At 40.6% G+C, this 22634-nt stretch overlaps 1 protein-coding gene across 2 annotated transcripts in view; it reads left to right on the top strand.

Moving 5' to 3' along the window:
- Positions 1-1239: 1239 nt before the first annotated feature.
- LOC140483759 (protein bicaudal D homolog 2-like) overlaps positions 1240-22634 on the top strand; it is an 89097-nt gene continuing 67702 nt past the window's right edge. For both annotated transcript variants that reach the window (XM_072582283.1, XM_072582281.1), the window contains exon 1: positions 1240-1790. In XM_072582283.1, coding sequence (XP_072438384.1) covers positions 1575-1790 — 216 coding nt within the window. In that variant the 5' untranslated portion in view covers positions 1240-1574. The remainder of the gene's footprint in view (positions 1791-22634) is intronic.

Here is a 22634-nt window from a genome sequence, read left to right as displayed (position 1 = left end):
TGATACACTGTATATATTACACTGTGTGTGATACACTCTCTATCCTATACTGTATATATTCCAGTGTGTGTGATACACTCTCTATCCTATACTGTATATATTAGAGGTTGTGTGATACACTGTATATATTACAGTGTATGTGATACACTCTCTATCCTATACTGTATATATTAGAGGTTGTGTGATACACTGTATATATTACAGTGTGTGTGATACACTCTCTATCCTATACTGTATATATTAGAGGTTGTGTGATACACTGTATATATTAGTGTGTGAGATACACTCTCTATCCTATACTGTATATATTACAGTGTGTGTGATACACTCTCTATCCTATACTGTATATATTAGAGGTTGTGTGATACACTGTATATATTACAGTGTGTGTGATACACTCTCTATCCTATACTGTATATATTAGAGGTTGTGTGATACACTGTATATATTACAGTGTGTGCGATACACTCTCTATCCTATACTGTATATATTAGAGGTTGTGTGATACACTGTATATATTACAGTGTGTGTGATACACTCTCTATCCTATACTGTATATATTAGAGGTTGTGTGATACACTGTATATATTAGTGTATGTGATACACTCTCTATCCTATACTGTATATATTAGAGGTTGTGTGATACACTGTATATATTACAGTGTGTGTGATACACTCTCTATCCTATACTGTATATATTCCAGTGTGTGTGATACACTCTCTATCCTATACTGTATATATTAGAGGTTGTGTGAAACACTGTATATATTACAGTGTGTGTGATACACTCTCTATCCTATACTGTATATATTACAGTGTGTGTTATACACTATATATTAGTGTGTGATACACTCTATATCCTATACAGTATATATTACAGTGTGTGTGATACACTCTCTATCCTATACTGTATATATTACAGTGTGTGTTATACACTATATATTAGTGTGTGATACACTCTATATCCTATACAGTATATATTACAGTGTGTGTGATACACTCTCTATCCTATACAGTATATATTACAGTGTGTGTTATACACTATATATTAGTGTGTGATACACTCTCTATCCTATACAGTATATATTACAGTGTGTGTGATACACTCTCTATCCTATACTGTATAAACTACAGTGTGTGACACACTCTATATCCTATACTGTATATATTACAGGGTGCGGTCTCTCCGCCCCCTCGGCGGCTCCTTGTCTGTTGGGAAGGAGCTGACGTCAGCGGCCGGAAGACTCAGCGGCAATGGCGGCGTGAGGGCGGAGCAGGGTAGCAGGCTGACGGGGCGGGGATACCCATAGGGATAGAGATAGCAGCTCCCGGAGTCGGCTGGACGGAGACGGGGCGAAGGGGTCCTCCGTCTCCTGCACTGGGGGTTGTTTTTATTTCCCCACCCTGCCGCCGTCCTCCTCCTTGCGGGCTGAGTCTCCCGCCGCCTGGGTGAAGCTATGGTGGACCCCCGAGCGCAGGCACCGAGCGCGCCGTTTTAACTCGGCAGCCCCCCACCCGGGATCCGGACGGAGTTGGCCGGCCGGCCGGCCGAGGAGGGAGCGGACTGCGGCGCCATGGAGGCGGAGGAGCCGCTGGTGGAGAGCGAGAGCTTCCTGCGCACTGAGGTCGAGCGGCTGAACCGGGAGCTGAGCGAAACGACCCAGGAGAAGATCCAGGCGGCCGAGTACGGTCTGGTGGTGTTAGAGGAGAAGCAGAGCCTCAAACAACAGTATGAGGAGCTGGAGAGCGAGTATGAGACAGTCAAACAAGAATTGGAGCAACTCCGAGAGGTGAGGCTGATTCACCGAGCAATTTATATATATATAAATAAATAAAATCGATCCCGGGGTTTTTGTATTAACGGTTTCTTTTTGAAAAAAAATGTTAATCATTTGCTTGAAATGCATTGGTTGGATTCTTCAAAAAAAATCTGACCGAAGACCCACCCATAGCCCAAGGGCGTCTAACCGTTGACAGATTCAAGCAGCAGCTCCGAGCATCTGCCAGCTCCCCCTGCTCTCAATAATAGTTGTAGGGCTGTGCCAAATGGCTTACAGTGGCTTGTTCGTAGCGTTGAATCGCCTGCTGTAAACTGTGTGAATTCTCCCAGTGGTGGAATCCCTTTGTCTCTTACTTTCAGTGGATTGTCATAGATCGGATTAGTGACCACTGCTAGATCCACAGGAAGCATGGTTAGAGATCTGTCGGGCACCCAGATTAAAAATAACAACTTCTCCTCTGCATTATTCAAATTGAGAGTAAATCAGCTAATTAGAATTTGGTGACCAGTCCTCGAATGAATGAGTGCTTTTTTTTGCCACACACAAAGCAAAATTCCGAGGTAGGTATCGTTTTAATCCTGCCTCGACAAGATCTAAAGAAATTCAAAAGAGAAAATATTTCCGTGTATCGTTGGTACAAAGAAATTGCGTCGAATATGTTGGGTAGAAATAGACTACCCAGCCAAATTAGTTTAATACATCCAGTCACTAAGATATTCAAACTGGAAAGAAATTGTTTAAATCTATAATCATGTACTATCACAGTACATGAAGGAAGGTAAATTGCTACTCTTATGTAGACATTCTGTAACTGCCTTGTAAAATGAAATACGTGTGCAATTTGATTCATTGCCTGAGTTTAGGTTGCATGTTTTTTTTCCCCACTCAAGACATTATTGGATTTGACTTGGCACTTACTTCCAGAATTCTGGATTAGATTAGTGATTCATTGGGAAAGTCATGGGTAGCTGACTTGTTTGGCTGATACAAAATTAAATTGGTTACATTCTAGAATAAAGGTCTAAGACCATAAGACATAGGAATGGAAGTAAGACCATTCGGCCCATCGAGTCCACTCCGCCATTCAATCATGGCTGATGGGCATTTCAACTCCACTTACCCGCATTCTCCCTGTAGCCCTTAATTCCTTGTGATGGTGAGAATTTATCAATCTCTGCCTTGAAGACATTTAGCGTCCTGGCCTCCCCTGCACTCTGCGGCAATGAATTCCACAGACCCATCATTCTCTGGCTGAAGAAATGTCTCCGCATTTCTGTTCTGAATTTATCCCCTCTAATTCTAAGGCTGTGTCCACGGGTCTTACTCTCCTCGCCTAACGGAAACAATTTCCTAGCGTCCACCTTTTCCAAGCCATGTATTATCTTGTACGTCTCTATTAAGTCTCCCCTTAACCTTCTAAACTCCAATGAATACAATCCCAGGATCCTCAGCCGTTCCTCATATGTTAGACCAACCATTCCAAGGATCATCCATGTGAATCTCCGCTGGACACCCTCCAGTGCCAGTATGTCCTTCCTGAGGTGTGGGGACCAAAACTGGACACAGTACTCCAAATGGGGCCTAACCAGAGCTTTATAAAGTCTCAGTAGCACAATGGTGCTTTTATATTCCAACCCTCTTGAGATAAATGACAACATTCTCTTTCTTAATCACGGACTCAACCTGCATGTTTACCTTTAGAGAATCCTCGACTAGCACTCCTAGATCCCTTTGTACTTTGGCTTTATGAATTTTCTCACCGTTTAGAAAGTAATCCATGCTTGTATTCTTTTTTCCAAAGTGCAAGACCTCACATTTGCTCACATTGAATTCCATCAGCCATTTCCCGGACCACTCTCCCAAACTAGATCCTTCTGCAGCATCCCCACTTCCTCAGTACCACCTGCCTTTTGGTTTTAACTATTGTTGACTTTTGTCTTCAAATTTATGAGAGACTTAAGTTTTTGTCTTGGAAAAGGTCAATTTGTGCATATAACTACATCTAAGGAATCCATCTTTTTACAAGCTTATATTAAATTGATTAAAAAGAACTCAGTCTGAATTGTGGAGCATTTTTGTAATGAGAAATATTATATTATTTAATTAAGGTAATATTTTGATTGAGATTTTTACATTTGAGCTCTTTAGAACATAGATATGGCTACAAGGGAATCAGGCCTAGGAGCTAAATATTCATTGATACATGTCCTATTGAAAAGACAGGCAGGTGGCAGAGGGGGTGGAGTTTCCTTGTTCATCAAAATGAAATTAAATGAAGTAGGGTCAGATTATGTAGAATCTGTGTGGGTAGAGTTAAGGAACTGCAAAGGGCAAAAAAGCTGCAAATGGGAGTTATCTACAGGCCTCCAAACAGTAGTCATGATTTGGGGCAAAAGATACACCAAGAAATATTCAACAAAGGCCAGATTACAGTGATCATTGGGGATTTCAATGTGCAGATTGTCTCGGAAACTCAGCTTGGTAGTGGATCACATGAAAAGGAATTTGTGGAATGTCTGTAAGATGGCTTTTTGGAGCAGCTTGTGGTGGAGCCAACAAGAGAAGAGGCAATTCTAGATTAATGTTGTGCAATGAGGCAGACTTGATAAGGGAGCTTAATGTAAAGGAGCCCTTAGGAGGCAGTGACCATGATATGATAGAATTTACTCTGCAGTTTGAGAGGGAAAAGCTGGAATCAGATGTAACTATTACATTTGATTAAAGACCACTACAGAGGTGTGAGGGAAGAACTGCCCAAAATTGATTGAGAGAAGAGTTTAGCAGGAGACAGTGGAACAGCAATAGCAGGAGTTTCTGGGAGTAATTCGGGAGACACAGCAAAAATTAATCCTGGGGAAAATGAAGCATACCAAAGGAAGGCTGGGGCAACCATGGCTGACCAGGGAAGCATAAAAACAAAGAGAAAGCGCGTAAAGTGACGAAGGGCAGTGGGAAGCCTTCAAAGACCAACAGAGGACATTGAAGAAAGAAAAGAGGAGGAGGAAGATTGAATGTGGGGGTAAGCTAGCCAGTAATATTAGGGAAGATTGCAAGAATTTCTTCCGATAGGGCAAAAGTGGACATTGGGCCATAGGAAAATGATGCCAAAGAACTGGTAATGGGGAACAAATAAATGGCTGAGGAACTGAATGAGTACTTTGTGTCAGTCTTCACAGGGGAAAACATGAGTAATATGTGAAAATTCAAGAGATTTGGGGAGCAGAAGTGAGTACAGTGACCATCACCGAGGAGAAGGTGCTAGAAAAACTGAAAGGTCTGAAAGTGGACAAATCATCGAGGCTACACCCTAGAGCTCTGAAGAGACAGTGGAGCCTTTAGTAGTGATCCTTCTGGTATCACTGGAGGGAGGCTCCCACAGGACTGAAAAATTGTGACTATAACCTCCCCCCACCCCGCTGTTTAAGAAGGCATTAAGGCAAAGAACAGAAATTGTAGGCTGATTAGCCTGACTTCAGTCGTTGGTAAGATTTTGGAGTCCGTTTGAGGGATGAGATTTCTGAATACTTAAAAGTGCATGGTAAAACAGGGCAAAGTCAGCATCATTCAATCAAAGAGAGGGCATGCCTGACAAATCTGTTAGAAATCTTTGAGGAGGTAATGAGCAGATTAGACCAAGGAGATACAATGGATGTTATCTATTTGGATTTCCAGAAGGCCTTTAAAATGGTGCTGCAGAGGAGGCTGCTGAGTAAGATAAGGCCTCATGGTTTTAGAGGCAAGGTACTAGCATGGATGGAAGATTGGCTATCTGGCAGAAGGTAAGAGTTGAGATAAAAGGGTCCTCAGGATAGAAGCCAGTAACTAGTAGTGTTCCATAAGGGTCAGTGTTGGGACCACAACTTTTACTTTATATATTTTAATGATCTGGATGAAGGAACTGAGGGCAATCTGGCTAAATTTGCAGATGATACAAAGTTCATTGGAGGGGCAGGTAGTATTGAGGCAGGGAGGCTGCAGAAAGATTTTGACAGGTCAGCAGAATGGGCTTAGAAATGGCAGATGAGGTACAATGTGGGGAAATGTGTGGGCAAGCACTTTGGTAGGAAGAATAGAGGTATGGACTAATTTCTAAATGGGGAGAAAATTCAGAAATCTGGAGTGCAAAGGGACTTGGGAGTCCTAGTCCTGGATTCTCTTAAGGTAAACTTGCAGGTTGAGTCAGTAATTAGGAAGGCAAATACATGTTGTCATTCATCTGAAGAGGACGAGAATATAAAACCAGGGATGTACTCCTGAGGCTTTATCAGATTGTGATCAGACCACATTTGGAATATTGTGAATAATTTTGGGGCCCCTACTTAGGGAAGGATGTATTGGCCCTGGACCATGTTCAGAGATCTATAAAAATGATCCCAGGAATGAAAAGCTTAACATGTGAGAAACATTTGAGGACTCTGGGACTATATGGAGTTTAGAAGGATGTGGGGGGGGGTGGCATCTATTTTAAACTTAGAGAATGATGAATGTTCTGGAGAGAGTGGATGTTGGGAAGATGTTTCCTTTGACAGGAGAGATGGGGACCTGTGGGCACAGCCTTAGAGTAAAGGGAAGACCCTATAGAACAGAAACGGGGAGAAACTTCTTTAGCCGGAGATTGGTCAGTCTGTGGAATTCATTACCACAGAGGGCTGTGAAGGCCAGGTCATTGAGTGTATTTAAGGCAGAGATAGATAAGTTCTTGATTGCCAAAGGGATCAAAGGTTAGGGGGAGAAAGCGGGAAGATGAGGTTGAAAAATCTATCAGCCATGATTGAATGGCAGAGTAGACTTGATGGGCCGAATGGCCTAATTTCTGCTCCTATGAACTTATGATCTTAACACTGAATAATTGGTGATCAGTCAATGAAACTTCAAAGCATTGTAGAATCCTTCTATTTGAAGAAAATATGTTAACATTTGCAAATCATGTTAATTAGCTTTATGTGCTATAGATTTAAATAACATTTAATTGTATGCACTTGAATTCTCAATGTTTCTCACAATGTTACATGGGAAATGATCCTTCTGAGTGCTTTATCAGTTTCATAATTAAGCTGATGTTTATGGCTTTGAATTGCAGGAATTCGGTGGGAAAATATCCCTCTTCAAATTTTAAATATTTAAAAATTTCAGTCACAATCCACGAGTAGTTTAATTTTGTTATGTATAGGATATGATCAGAAATGGCATATTTGACTTCTGAGACAAGAAAGATATTCACTTTTGCAGAATCAGATCTAACTATATTTGTGGCAATCTCAGGGGATCGTTTCTCTGCAAATCTGTTCTTATATGCAAAGTTGACGAAAATTTGCGAAGTTAGTTTTTCAATTCGTAATTTACACTTTATTCTGTTAAAAGTAGTAAGTTGCTCAACAGAAGGTACTATGGAAAATAACAGTTGGAAGTCTTTTTCTGTATAAATTTGAAGGAATTATCCACCCCAATTGCTAAATACAGGTGTGTGTGGAAAATGGAAAGGGTCACTATGGATATTTTTAATCAACCTACTCAGACACATTATGACACCTCTTGAGCAGGTAGGACTTGAACCCAGATTTCTGGCCCAGAGGTGGGGACACTACCACTGAACCACTGTTGAAATTACAAAATTATAATTTTATAACTCTCATTCTGACTCGGTTGGAATTTGTTGAAATGTATCTAATGTTTGAAGTGCATTTTTTAATGTGTCCCTTTATTGTCCTGTGAACTTAACTCATGAAATCACCTTTTTCCATGCACACCATCTGATTGGTGTTCAACAGAGCAAGCTGTTATAGTTTGTTTATGCAACTATGTAAAGAATGCTTGTTGGTTTTCTCCCTCCTAAAACAGATTAAAGGGGTGAGTGTTATATAATCGTTTTACATTTTTGTACTGTGTGAGATTATTGTTGTAAATAGAGTAGTTTGATTATAAAGGAGGGTGTAGCCAAAGCTGATGGTTATAACTAGTACGCCAATCACTTAAATTGTTCTTTTGTTGGTGATTGTTTGGCTCTTCACATTTGGCTTGTTGACTACTTTGTTCACATGTTGGATCACAGCCCGAAATCCTTTCAGAATCTCATTTATTTTTCAGGCTTAAATATCTTTACAGAAGCATTCGTATCTTTTGTAAATTCTGAACTCTGTAGAGTTTGTCAAACATATAAACATGGCAAGGTACACATAAACATTGGAACATGGAGCTGGACTACCATTCCATAGATCATGGTTGATCTGATTGCAATATAATTTGCATTCTAATCATGATCACCTTTCATTTCCTTGTTTTAACAAAAATTTATCTATCCGTATCTGAAAAATTTTCAAGGATTCTCGTTTCCACTGCCTTTTCAGGACGAGAGTGACAAAGGCTCATAACCCTTTAAGAGAAAACCATTCCCCTCATTGATTTCAAAGAGGCTTCCTTGTGTATTTTTAAACTGTGATCCTTAGTTCTAAAATCTCCCATTAGGGGGAATATCCTTTCCACTTTCTTCTCGTCAAGATCCCTTAGGATCATATGTTTCAATCAAGTCACCTCTTACTCTGCTAAATTTCAGCAGGTTCAAGTCTAGCCTGTCTACCTTTTCCTCATAAGACAACCCTTGTCTCAAAACTTTCTCTGAACTGCTTCCAGCACATTTATAATCTTCCTTAAATAATCTGGCTAATACAGTGAACAACACCCCATGTGTGGTCTTATCTCTGCCCTGTATAACTGAAGCATAAGCTTCCCACTTTTTGTATTAATTTCCCCTTTCAATGAATTTTTTTTTAATGGCTTTCATAATTACTTTGTGTACCTACATAGTAACGTTTTGAGATTCCTGCACTAGGAAAACTAGGTGCCTCTGCATTTCAGAATTCTTGTCTCTCATGATTTAAATAATATACTTTTTTGTTGTTCCTGCCAAATTAAGAGCAGTTTCACATTTTTCCAGTTATGCTCCATTTGCTAGAATGTTGCCTAATCATTTCACTTTTATATATCCTTTTGTAGCATCCCTTATACCTATCTATGTGTCATCAAATTTGGCAGCCATATGTGTCCCTTGGTCCAGGTTATTTCTATAAATTGTTTACTTGAGGTCCCAGCGCTGATCCCTGTTGCACAAAATTTGATAGATTTTGTCATTCTGAAAATTGCCATTTATGCTTGCTTTATGCTGATTTAGTCAGCTGAACTTCTATGTCTGCCAGTATGTCGTTGCTACATGCTGTATTTTCCACATTATCTTGATGTAACACTTTATCTGGAAATGTAAGAACCATCCATCCATTAGTTCACCTTTATTCACAGCATATGTTACCTCCTCAATGAACTCTGAGACTGGTCAAGCATGATTTCCTTTCGGCAATCCATGTAGACTCTGCCTGATAATCTTGAACTTGCCTAATTCTCTTGTTCCTTTTCTGTATGTAAGCTATGACAAGAGTAGGCTATTTGGCCTACTGCTCTGTATTAGGATTACAGCTGATCTGATTCTAACATTAACTTTACATTCTTGCATATCCTTGATTTAATCTTTCATCATCTTGGTAATTAAGAATCTATTTACTTCTGTCTTAAGATTCTGCATCCCTGTCTTTTAAGGAAGTGAATTCCAAAGACTCTGAATCCTATGAGAGAAAAATGTTTTCTCATTTCTGTTGTAAATGGACACCTCCTTATTTTTAACCAAAACCCCTAATTCTACATTTTTCCCCAAGAGGCAACAGGCTTTCAGTGTCCACCTGGTGAAGTCCCCTTTCGATTAAGTCATCTCTGACTCTTCTCCCCTCCAGAGGATGCTGGCCTCACCTATCTAACCTGTCTTCAAAGTCAATCTGCACATTTAAGGTATTTAGTAATCCTTCTATGAACTGCTTCTAATGCCATTAACATCTTTCATAGTTTGGTGACCAGTACCATACATGGTGCTCAGATGTGGGTTCATCAATACCCTGCATTAGTGGAGTGCCACAAGGATTGGTGCTGGGTCCTCTACTTTTTGTCATTTTATATAAATGATTTGGGTGCAAGCATAAGAGGTACAGTTAGTAAGTTTGCAGATGACACCAAATTGGAGGTGTAGTGGACAGTGAAGAGGGTTACCTCACATTACAACAGGATCTTGGCCAGATGGGCCAGTGGGCTGAGAAGTGGCAGATGGAGTTTAATTCAGATAAATGCGAGGTGCTGCATTTTGGGAAAGCAAATCTTAGCAGGACTTATACGCTTAATGGTATGGTCCTAGGGAGTGTTGCTGAGCAAAGAGACCTTGGAGTGCAGGTTTGTAGCTCCTTGAAAGTGGAGTCGCAGGAAGATAGGATAGTGAAGGCGGCGTTTGGTATGCTTTCCTTTATTGGTCAGAGTATTGAGTACAGGAGTTGGGAGGTCATGTTGCGGCTGTACAGGACATTGGTTAGGCCACTGTTGGAATATTGCATGCAATTCTGGTCTCCTTTCTATCGGAAAGATGTTGTGAAACTTGAAAGGGTTCAGAAAAGATCTACAAGGATGTTGCCAGGGTTGGAGGATTTGAGCTATAGGGAGAGGCTGAACAAGCTGGCGCTGTTTTCCCTGGACCGTCAGAGGCTGAGGGGTGACCTTATAGAAATTTACAAAATTATGCGGGGCATGGATAGGGTAAATAGGCAAAGTCTTTTCCCTGGGGTCAGAGAGTTCAGAACGAGAGGGCATAGGTATAGGGTGAGAAGGGAAAGCTATAAAAGAAACCTGCAGGGCAACTTTTTCACGCAGAGGCTGGTACGTGTATGGAATGAGCTGCCAGAGGAAGTGATGGAGGCTGGTACAATTGCAACATTTAAGAGGCATTTGGATGGATACATGAATAGGAAGGGTTTGGAGGGATATGGGCCGGGTGATGGCATGTGGGACGAGATTTGGGTTGGGATATCTGGTCGGCATGGATGGGTTGGATTGAAGGGTCTGTTTCCGTGCTGTACATCTCTAACTATAACCTCTCTACCCTGTACTTAACCACATAACACTAAAACTTATTTGTGTTGATAGGTGTCACCAAGTAATAAAGAAATTCAAGTTGAAAATCAACTAAGTAAAAATTTGTGATCTGTTCTTCCTCCTCACCAGCATTTATCTCTGTTCTTGTTCTATTAAAAATTTAACTGACAGCAGCAACAACTAACATTTTTATATAGCACACCTGTAATGTAAGCACTTAACAGGAGCATGTTTTGACAGTCAACCAAAAAGAGTTTTCTTCCAAAGGAAACTTGATAAAAGATTTTGACTTTAAGGAATATAGGAAGTGAGACTTGAGAGTAGAAGTAAGACACTCAGCCTTTCGAATCTGCTCTGCGGTTTCTAGATTATGGCTGCTCTGGTTTTGGTTTGAGTTCCATTTTCTTTTTTGCCCTCCTAACTCTTGATTCCCTAAAGCATCAAAAATCCATCTAAATCACCTTGAATAAATTGAATGATTTGACATCCCATTGTTTTCTGAGGCAGTGAATTTCACAGACGAATAGCCCTCTGAGAGAAAAAAGTTCTTCCCATCTCCATCTCAAAAATGAGACCACTTATACTTAAACTGTCTCCCTGGTTCTTGTTGCTCTCAAATGTCTAAGTTCCCTCAGATCTTGTATGTTTTAACAGCCTTCCTTGTCATTATGCTCAACTCCAGTGGGTAAAGGAGGAAAAAAAAGGTAGAGGCGTGAAGAGATTTAAGGAAAGAATCCGCTGCTTGGAACTGGCATTTACCATTGAAGAGACTGCCACAAATGATGTTGAGAAAGGAGTGAACAATACTTGGGGTCATAGTTGGTGGCCTGCAAAGTTCTTGTCAGAGGAGGTTATGAAGGTGAGGCCAGAGAAGGATTTTACTGTGAATTTAAAATCGAGGCATTGGAGGGTTTGGCGCAAATGGAAGGTGGCAATTGGCGAGTTGGACTAAAAACAGAGTTTTGGATGTATCATGAAGCTGTTCTCGAAAGACCTCAAATTTGTACTGGACTGGTTTACTTATGTAACTCAATGCCATTTTCTAAACAGAGACAAATGTGTTTCCACTATTGCTTTGAGAATTGTGAATATTAGATCAATGGTAAGAGCCAAATAGTAAATTATTCCTTGCAATTTCCAGGCACACTCATCCCTATTCTGGGAGAGTCCATAAAAATCTTATTTGTCCTATAATTTCACTCTATTCTGCAGTTTTTTGAAAAAAAATTATCTTGTGAAATTTAATAGTATTAAATAATGTTGAAAAGCAAAAGATATTCAAAATTGTGATTGTTGGAATTACATAGCCTCTTTCTTTGTTATGCTGGCCTAACAATTTAATGTCAGTGATCATGCTCCTCATGCATTTCCATGCCCTCATATTTATTAATCTTACCTGCATAGTCTACTCCAACCCCTCACAACTCCCACCCCCCCCCCCCCATCAGTTATCTAGCTTTGTCTCAAATATACGTTTGTATACAAGTTAATCTGAGTATGCACACTTGTACCAATGATTTGACAAAAGGTAGTAGTGATGAATAACTAACATGTCTTTAAATGGTTGACTCTTTATGTTTATAATGAACCAATCATTCAGTTTTGAAGAGAAAGCACGCATTTTAACGAAAAAATCTTTATCTGCACTGGCATAGAAATTCATTGACATGTTATTGTTAGAAAGGTGTTTTGCATTTCAATTTTTGTTGAATGAGATGCATGGAAATGCATACCAAAATAACCTCACTTTTGTGCAATGGCAAACGAGCATTTTGCTGCGGCTTTTCTTATCAGTGTGGACAAAAATAACATCTGTCCCTCACTATCAAAAGTTAGAGACAAGATGTGAGAAAGGAAGCAAACTCCTTTTCAATTACAGAAAAATGAATACTTGTATGTCCCTCATGGATTTTATTTAATACAGGATATAGTTCAGTAAGGCTTGATTTTTTTAAAAACAGATAGAGATCTGGACAGCATATCTTGCATTATGTAGTAACTGGTGAATAGTTAACTGCCTTGTGATTTGTTTGACAATGTATGTGTCATTTTTTTTCTCTCTCGGATAAAGAATGTTGAGTCACCCCACTCTGAGTTTTCCAAATAGTGCAAAGACAAAAGAGTATTTGTTGTTGATATAATAGCTATTTGCAAGACAGCTGCAAAAGTGTTTTAAGTACCAATTTGACAAAGGAGTCTTCTGAACTCATGGTTCAGAAGTCAGGAGGGAGGAATTTTAGAGAGTAGTACATAGATTTCAGTGTTCAAGTTTAAAAGCATGTTAGATGTGTGAGCTAGATTTAAGTTCATTATAATAGTACTATGAGAAACTACTGTGTTTAAGATGTGACAGTCGAAGGCTTGAGAGGAAATATATTTTTTAAGACTGTTACAGGATGGGCATACTACGGAGCTACAGAACATAACTCCAAACAATTAATCTCTCATCATTCTGCACTTGGATATCTGACATTCTTCAGGTGTTGGGAGCCTTGGTATTTGACATTTGTTTTTATCATTACTCTTAAGTTGATTTTGATCACTTGATTCTGAATGGAGTTGTAAGTCTGGATAAAGATTGCCACGCAATAATTCTGCATATTTTAGAATGAAGGCTAGTTAATAGGTTTAATACATACACATTCACCTTTTTTCATTTGGATTATTATTTTAGAATTTAATTCTAAAAGGATGTTTGAAACAAATGAATGTAAAGCTAAAATTGTGAATGTTCTGTTCCAAGGAACTTGTTCAGTTAGGTGGTAGTTCACAAAATCACTAAATTATTACAATGCAGAAGGAGACCATTCAGCCTATAATGTCTGCAACAGCTCTCCAAATGCTCATTTCAAGTGGTGCCATTTTCCTGCCTTCTCCCTGAAAGCCTGCATATTGTTTCTTTTCAACTGACAGTCTAATTCCTTTTTGAACCAGCCTCCACCTTCTCTCAGGCATGTCAAGTTGTATGGTCTGAGAACACTTTTTTTGATAGTCATAGAAGTGTAGCGCATGGAAACTGACTCTTCGGTCCAACCCATCCATGCCGACCAGGTATCCTAACCCAATCTAGACCCACCTGCCATCACCCGGGCCATATCCCTCCAAACCCTTCCTATTCATATACCCATCCAAATGCCTCTTAAATGTTGCAATTGTACCAGCCTCCATCACTTCCTCTGGCAGCTCATTCCATACACTTACCACCCTCTGTGTGAAAAGGTTGCCCCTTAGGTCTTTTTTTTTTATGTATCTTTCCCCTCTCACCCTAAACCTATGCTCTCTAGTTCTGGGCTCCCTGGCCCCAAAGAAAAGACTTTACATATTTACCCTATCCATGCCCCTCGTAATTTTGTAAACCTCCAGAAGGTCACCCCTCAGTCTCCAACGCTCCAGGGAAAAAGCCCTAGCCTGTTCAGCCTCTCCCTATAGCTCAAATCCTCCAACCCTGGCAACATCCTTGTAAATCTTTTCTGAACCCTTTCAAGTTTCACAACATCTTTCCGATAGGAAGGAGACCAGAATTGCACGCAATATTCCAAAAGTGGCTTAACCAATGTCCTGTACAGCCGCAACATGACCTCCCAGCTCCTGTACTCAATACTCTGACCAGTAAAGGAAAGCATACCAAATGCTGCCTTCACTATCCTATCTTCCTGCGACTCCACTTTCAAGGAGCTATGAACCTGTACTCCAAGCTCTTTGTTCAGCAACACTCCCTAGGACCTTACCATTAAGTGTCCTGCTAAGATTTGCTTTCCCAAAATGCAGCACCTCACATTTATTTGAATTAAACTCCATCTGCCACTTCTCAGCCCATTGGTCCAGATCCTGTTGTAATGTGAGGTAACCCTCTTCGCTGTTCACTACACCTCCAATTTTGATGTCATCTGCAAACTTACTAACTGTACCTCTTATGCTTGCATCCAAATCATTTATGTAAATGACAAAAAGTAGAGGACCCAAAACTGCTCCTTGTGGCACTGCACTGGTCACAGGCCTCCAGTCTGAAAAACAACCCTTCTTCTTTGTTACTTCTTCAAAAAACTCAAGTTTGTGAGACAAGATTTCCATGCACAAAACCATGTTGGCTATCCCTAATCAGTCCTTGCCTTTCCAAATACATGTACATCCTGTCCCTCAGGATTCCCTCCAACAACTTGCCCACCACTGAGGTCAGGCTCACTGGTCTATAGTTCCCTGGCTTATCTTTACCTAATCAGCCATTTCTCCAACCCAGCATATTGTTCAGATCTTAGTATATATCATTTTCATTAGATCAGCAGTGGTTGTATGTGAAAAGGCCTTCTGTATGGTGAACTGGCTATTGGCTGTGAGTTCTTGGGCATAAATAATGCAAGGCACCTGCAATATGATATGAAGATGACTGACATTGATATTGATAAATGGAATATGGTCACTGGCTGTGAACAATCGTTGTATATAGTTATTGGTGATTTAATATTCAATTGACTGTCATGTTAATGTAGTTGACTTACAATCTTCTAGAATTTGTGTGGTTCTTGAGGATTAGCTGATGTCTAGATATTGTTTCCTTAATAGATACTGATGGTACTGTCAGTGGAATATTAGTATTTTGTATACACGAAGTATGATGCTTTGTTTCTGATCTGTATGTGGATGAATCTTGTATTTGTATCTTTTTGCTGTTGTGTTGGTCACGAAGTGGCAGCTATATATCCAGGGCGTGAAACTGAATTTTCGTCTTGTGTACCATGAGGCTTTAAGTGAATACAACTGTGAAGTCAGCTGGTGCATTCATGACACTAGGCCTGCAGTTGTGCCGAATTGTCTGCTTTTTCTAAACCTTTCAGCTGTGTATATCTCTGCCAATTGTTCCTGCAATTAAGTTGATTTTTTTTCAAAATGGGATTGAATTAGGACTTAATCCTTTATTGATCTCTCATTAACAGGATGAATCCTTGTGTTGCAAAAAGGATTTATGATTTGGCAAATTGTGCAAATTAGTGACAGAAAGTTTGTGTTGTAGCACTGTAACAGTTTAATACTTTGTGAAAGGCCTAGTAATGCCTATCTCACCCACACCATATCTTTGTCCTCGTCAGTCTAAATTTGCTGCTGTGTCCCAGATATATCCAGTTTAAAATTCTCATCCTTTTATATTTAATTCCCTTCATAATTTTATCTTTCTCTACCTCTATAACCTCCCCAGCTCTGCAACCTCCCTCCCCAAGGGGGGAAAAAATCGATTCCTCTGTCTCTACTTCTTTATACTGTTGCTACACCATCTCTCTGCCTTGCTACAGCGCTCCCCTCCTTTTAAGGTCCTCATTAAAACTCATTTATTTCACCAAGCTTTTTGCCTCTTATTTTCTCCTATGTCGGGTGGTCCATCATTGTCATTGGCATTCTATGTAAATGTAATTTGTAGAATGTTTTAACTTTTACTTTTGATAGGGAGATTCTTTCTATTTCTATTTGATGTGAACTCATCAACAGTGTAAGCTCTCTGATGCAGTTTTGTTCATGTCCCAAAGATTAGCGGGCAGGACCACTGAAACTTGCTGAAAGTATGTGCTTGGTTATAATACATTGCTATTTCTTTATAATCTCTTTAAATTGTTTAGCAGAGTGAATATGTTTATCTTTTCAACAACTGCTTTTCTCATACAAGGAATAGAAATGGAGCCTGCTTTGTAATGCTATCCTTGGTCAAGTTAGGAATGTGCTGACTAAAATTGTTCCCAGGCATTTAGGAATAATTTATAGTCTGATATCTTGTTTTAAGGCATCTTAGCATCAATCAACTTGATTACCAATGATGAAACAAATTCAGTGCCAAGGTTTTCTTTAAAATCAAACTGTTTGGACATGTTCTGACATACCTCCAGGCTGATGGAACTGGACCATGGACCGACTGACCTGGAGATATGGACACAACACTTTGTCACAAAGTCTATTGGCACTTGTGTTATTTGTGTATTAATAGTGTTTAATTGTTTTATAAAGGATCTCTTATGGGGCAGAAGTAGTGTTCCTTATCTTTGAGCCAGGGAATGCAGGTTCATGTCCCACCTGCTTCATAGCTCTGTCATAACACATCAACCAGATTAATTTAAAATATGTGCAAAAGGTGTCAATTGATCTGATAGACTCACCTTCAAGAGCTGCCCATCTGTTCATGAAGGATGGAAGTCCTCCTTTCACCCTGCCTCTGTGTAAGGTGGCTCTTGTGCAATAGTACTGAACCTACCTTTTGAGCTAGGGAGCCTGGGTTCAGTTTGTACCTGCTCCAGAGGAATGTCATAACATAACTGGACAGGTTGATTTTAAAAATAAATCTACATTCGCCACCAGGTGATATATATCTATGGTTTGGGACAATTGTGAACATTGATCGTGAGATAACTTGTCATACAGATTCTAATAGCAGAACATGCAAAAGATAGATTCAGCATTTTTTCGGACTCCTCTAAAAAGGCTCTTGGAGTGTAGTGGTAGTGTCCCTATCTCTGAGCCAGAAGACCCAGGTTCAAGATCCATCTGCTCCAGATGTGTGCGATAACATCTGAAGAAAGCTTGGCAAGAAAATCTCTTGGACTCGTGTAAATAGAAGCAAAATAGAACGGGGTTTAATTTTTGAGGTGCAGTGTTGTCGTGTGTATACCTATTACAAACTCTTATAAAAATGTGAAGAGTGGCTCCTGTATATTTTTCTTCAATTTTCTTTCAGGAGAACAGTAACTTGTGTCACCAATGTTATGAATTATAGATTGTCTGGAATCTGAACATTTTGATTTGGATTGACTGCTAAATATTAATTAGTATTTCCATTATGGATTGACATCTGACATTTCATATCATTGCAAACTGAACAGCGATAGGGTTTGGGTTTCTTGGCAGAGGAGGTAAATGGCAGTACAGCATAGTAAGGGTATATCAATTTTTCAGATATTGGTAATCCTGCAGTCGAGATGATTTTCAAGTGAAGTGTAGGCATTTTTTCCACTGTAGTATGTGGTATTTTTGCAAAATGTAATTGAACCACATTATTTGCTATGAAACAAGTAGGCTTTTGCATAATTTTGGGAGTTATTCCATTAATTATATATTTTGAAGGAAGATCTTTGCAACGTAAGACTACCACTTAACAGAATCTGATGCTGAATTCATGAGACAATTCATAAATATCATTTCTCTCAGCATTTGACTTAATATAGTCTGAGCTTTGTGCAGCACCAATTGCTTACAGTCACATTTGTTCAGTGCTGGAGCAAAGGATTGATTCTTAGAGACTGACAACAACCATGCAAATGTGACTACGTTAGTCTTTTGAAAGTGGTTTAAAAGTGTACAAAAGAGTTGCTTAGGACTGATTCTTTGAGAACCTTTGTCTATTACAGAGCCTGTCTTACAGCACGTACAGTTATACGCATTCAAGCCATTTCGGATTCCTTGGGGAATTGAATGTTTTGCAGCACATAGATCATAAGGCATTAATTCACTGAAGGTAAAAACAATGACACCAGATGCTGGAAACCAGATTCTGGATTAGTGGTGCTGGAAGAACACAGCAGTTCAGGCAGCATCCAAGGAGCAGGAAGATTGACGTTTCGGGCAATAGCCCTTTTATCAGGAATAAAGGCAAAGAGTCTGAAGGGTGGAGAGATGAGCTAGAGGAGGGTGGGGGTGGGGAGAAAGTAGCATAGAGTACAATAGGTGAGTGGGGGGAGGGGATGAAGGTGATAGGTCAGGGAGGAGGGTGGAGTGGATAGGTGGAAAAAAAGATAGGCAGGTAGGACAAGTCATGGGGACAGTGCTGAGCTAGAAGTTTGGAACTAGGATGAGGTGGGGGAAGGGGAAATGAGGAAGCTGTTGAAGTCCACATTGATGCCCTGGGGTTGAAGTGTTCCGAGGTGGAAGGTGAGGCGTTCTTCCTCCAGGCGTCTGGTGGTGAGGGAGCGGCGGTGAAGGAGGCCCAGGACCTCCATGTCCTCGGCAGAGTGGGAGGAGGAGTTGAAATGTTGGGCCACGGGGCGGTGTGGTTGATTGGTGTGGGTGTCCCAGAGATGTTCCCTCAAGCGCTCTGTTAGGAGGTGCCCAGTCTCCCCAATGTAGAGGAGACCGCATCAGGAGCAATGGATACAATAAATGATATTAGTGGATGTGCAGGTAAAACTTTGATGGATGTGGAAGGCTCCTTTTGGGCATTGGATGGAGGTGAGGGAGGAGGTGTGGGTGCAGGTTTTGCAATTCCTGCAGAAGCAGGGGAAGGTGCCAGGATGGGAGGGTGGGTTGTAGGGGGGCGTGGACTTGACCAGGTAGTCACGGAGGGAACGGTCTTTGCGGAAGGCGGAAAGGGGTAAGGAGGGAAATATATCTCTGGTGGAGTCTTTTTGGAGGTGGCAGAAATGTCGGCAGATTATTTGGTTTATGCGAAGGTTGGTAGGGTGGAAGGTGAGCACCGGGGCGTTCTGTCCTTGTTACAGTTGGAGGGGTGGAGTCTGAGGGCAGAGGTGCGGGATGTGGACGAGATGCGTTGGAGGGCATCTTTAACCACGTGGGAAGGGAAGTTGCGTTCGCTAAAGAAGGAGGCCATCTGGTGTGTTCTGTGGTGGAACTGGTCCTCCTGGGAGCAGATACAGCGTAGGCGGAGGAATTGGGAATACGGGATGGCATTTTTGCGAAAGTTAGGGTGGGAAGAAGTGTAATCCAGGTAGCTGTGGGAGTCAGTGGGTTTGTAAAAAAATGTCAGTGTCAAGTTGGTCATCATTAATGGAGATGGAGAGGTCCAGGAAGGGAAGGGAGGTGTCAGAGATGGTCCAGGTAAATTTAAGGTCAGGGTGGAATGTGCTCTTCAAGCACCACTAATCCATTAATTCACTGAAGCAATTGCATGCAAATATTGGCTAACTTGGCAAAGTGTGCTTTAATATTGGTTTCTAAATACTGTATGTCATAGAAGTAAAACGTTCCTAATGTTTATATAGCATGTGCTTTTAGAGTCATAGAGGTGTACAGCATGGAAACAGACCCTTCGGTCCAACCCGTCCATGCTGACCAGATATCCCAACCCAATCTCGTCTCACCTGCCATCACCCGGCCCATATCCCTCCAAACCCTTCCTATTCATATACCCCTCCAAATGCCTCTTAACTGTTGCAATTGTACCAGCCTTCATCACTTCCTCTGGCAGCTCATTCCATACATGTACCACCCTCAGCGTGAAAAAGTTGCTCCTTAGGTCTCTTTTGTATCTTCCCCTCTCACCCTAAACCTATTCCCTCAAGTTCTGGACTCCCCGACCCCAGGGAAAAGACTTTGTCTATTTATCTTATCCATGCCCCTCATAATTTTGTAAACCTCTATAAGGTCACCCCTCAGCCTCCGACGCTCCAGGGAAAACAGTCCCAGTCTGTTCAGCCTCTCCCTGTAGCTCAGATCCTCCAACCTGGCAACATCCTTGTAAATCTTTTCTGAACCCTTTCAAGTTTCACAACATCTTTCCGATAGGAAGGAGTCCAGAATTGTACGCAATATTCCAACAGTGGCCTAACCAATGTCCTGTACAGCCGCCACATGACCTCCCAACTCCTGTACTCAATACTCTGACCAATAAAGGAAAGCCTTCACTATCCTATCTTCCTGCAACTGCACTTTCAAGGAGCTATGAACCTGTACTCCAAGGTCTCTTTGTTCAGCAGCACTTCCTAGTACCTTACCATTAAGTGTATAAGTCCTGCTAAGATTTGCTTTCCCAAAATGCAGCACCTCACATTTATCTGAATTAAACTCCATCTGCCACTTCTCAGCCCATTGGTCCAGAGCCTGTTGTAATGTGAGGTAACCCTTTTCGCTGTCCACGACACTTCCAATTTTGGTGTCATCTGCAAACTTACTAACTGTACCTCTTATGCTTGCATCCAAATCATTTATGTAAATGACAAAAAGTAGAGGACCCAACACCGCTCCTTGTGGCACTGCACTGGTCACAGGCCTCCAGTCTGAAAAACAACCCTCCACCACCACCCTCTGTCTTCTACCTTTGAGCCAGTTCTGTATCCAAATGGCTAGTTCTCCCTGTATTCCATGAGATCGAACCTTGCTAATCAGTCTCCCATGGGGAACCTTGTCGAACGGTATATCTTACCCAGTAACTCTGCATAGAGACCACAAGTCTGTGAACATCTGGACATAGCTTCCAACCACTTTTGGCTATCTTGTGTCAACTTAAAAAGTCCCAGGTGGCTATCTTGTCAACTTTATTTATGGGCTGCAACAAAGTAGTACTATTCTTATTCTAATGGACACTAAATCCTGTCAACCCTGCACTTGTTGACATTCGGCATTCTCAAAAAGGTCCTTGTTCTTAGGCAGTCTTTGGAAATCATGAATGACTTACTTCTCTTCTCGGCTTGATGGGTTTTGAGATAGTCAGGAGATCCAGTGTACAGTCTGTGGATTCTGCCACGTGAGACAGTTGGGTCTTAAAAGGTTGGCTAGGACATTTTTGTGTGTGCTGTCTGACGCCTCAACCTCATCTCTACATGTTTCTGATGGGGGTCTTTCTGTGATTAGTGCCTTGCTGAATAAACCATCTGTTCTGATCAGCCACTCTAATTTAGTCATTGAGCTCCATGACCACACAGGAATTGTCGACTTGTCTTCTGAATATATGAGAAGGTGGACCTTTTGCTGACCACCTGGTTACCATTAAATAAAGATAATTGATGATATTGTGGAAAATGTGGAGCATATTCCATACCATGATAGCCCTTTCTCTAAAGGCGCACACAGTTGACAATGTTCATCATTGCCTTTGTGCCAGATCACCCTTTGGTCAACTGAGGCAAAGCATATTTTTTAAGTGCAGTCACTTGTAATGCTGAGTTTTGTTTGACCCTGTATTTGTTTACTATGACCTAACTTCAATAGCCCGGTTCCACATTTTAAATGGTAACAGGAGGTTGTGACTCATGGGATGTTGTAAGGAAGCCTTCCATTTCCTGTGTTGTTTTTTTCTTGTTTTGTGCAGTGAAGAGTTGTGAATTCAGACTGAAAAAAAAATGTATTGTTCAAAGAATTTAGCTGAGTCTAACGGTTATAAAGGAACAATAATAAATAGGAAATGCATACAATGCTGCTGTGGCCTGCTAATTAATCAATTGTAAAATATGTGAATGCTTATTTTAGATGTATCATCTTTTCCTGTTACTTGCTGGTCTAGAGTTAAATGGATAGTATAGCTTGCCCAAGTGAGTATTCTTCATGTGCAAGCCTAGATGATGTTTTTTCAGTTGTCGCTTTTTGTGGGTTTAGGGTCATAGATAGGCCAGGTAAGGTTAATATTTCCTTCTCTAAAGGGTGTTAGTGAACCAGATGGATCTTTACAACAATCGTTCATGGTTTTATGATGACCACGAAATTGAGCTTTCAATCACAAATTTATTAATTACGTGTTTTTAAATTTCATTAGCTGCATGGTAAAACTTGAACCTGTCCTCTGACATTTACTTGAGCTGATAGATTAGATTACCTTACCATTACGGCACCGTCTCTTTACCATTCTTAACTTTTTAGTTGGATGCATCATTCTTCATGTGGAATCTTTGATTTTTCAATGGAAAATATCTTTGTTTCAAGGAGATGGGGAGGTGGTGGCATAATGGTTATTCTGTTCAGTTAGTGAGTCATGAATATTCTGGGGTCATGAGTTAAAATCCAACCACGGCAGCAGGGAAATTTTAATTCAATTCATAAATCTGGAATATAAAGGTTAGTTTCTGCTGAGTTGGAGGTCTTTGTTGCAAAGGAAAATGTGAATTACTGCCTTTGAGTATTTATTAGAAATTACATTGTTATATTACTCTCAACATCCATTGGTACATCATAAAGTCATTAAACTAACACATGAAAGAT

The sequence above is a fragment of the Chiloscyllium punctatum genome, chromosome 12, assembly GCF_047496795.1.
Source record: "Chiloscyllium punctatum isolate Juve2018m chromosome 12, sChiPun1.3, whole genome shotgun sequence".
NCBI lineage: Eukaryota > Metazoa > Chordata > Chondrichthyes > Orectolobiformes > Hemiscylliidae > Chiloscyllium > Chiloscyllium punctatum.
Note: the sequence above shows the minus strand (reverse complement) of the source record. Positions and strands in the feature narration are given on the sequence as shown.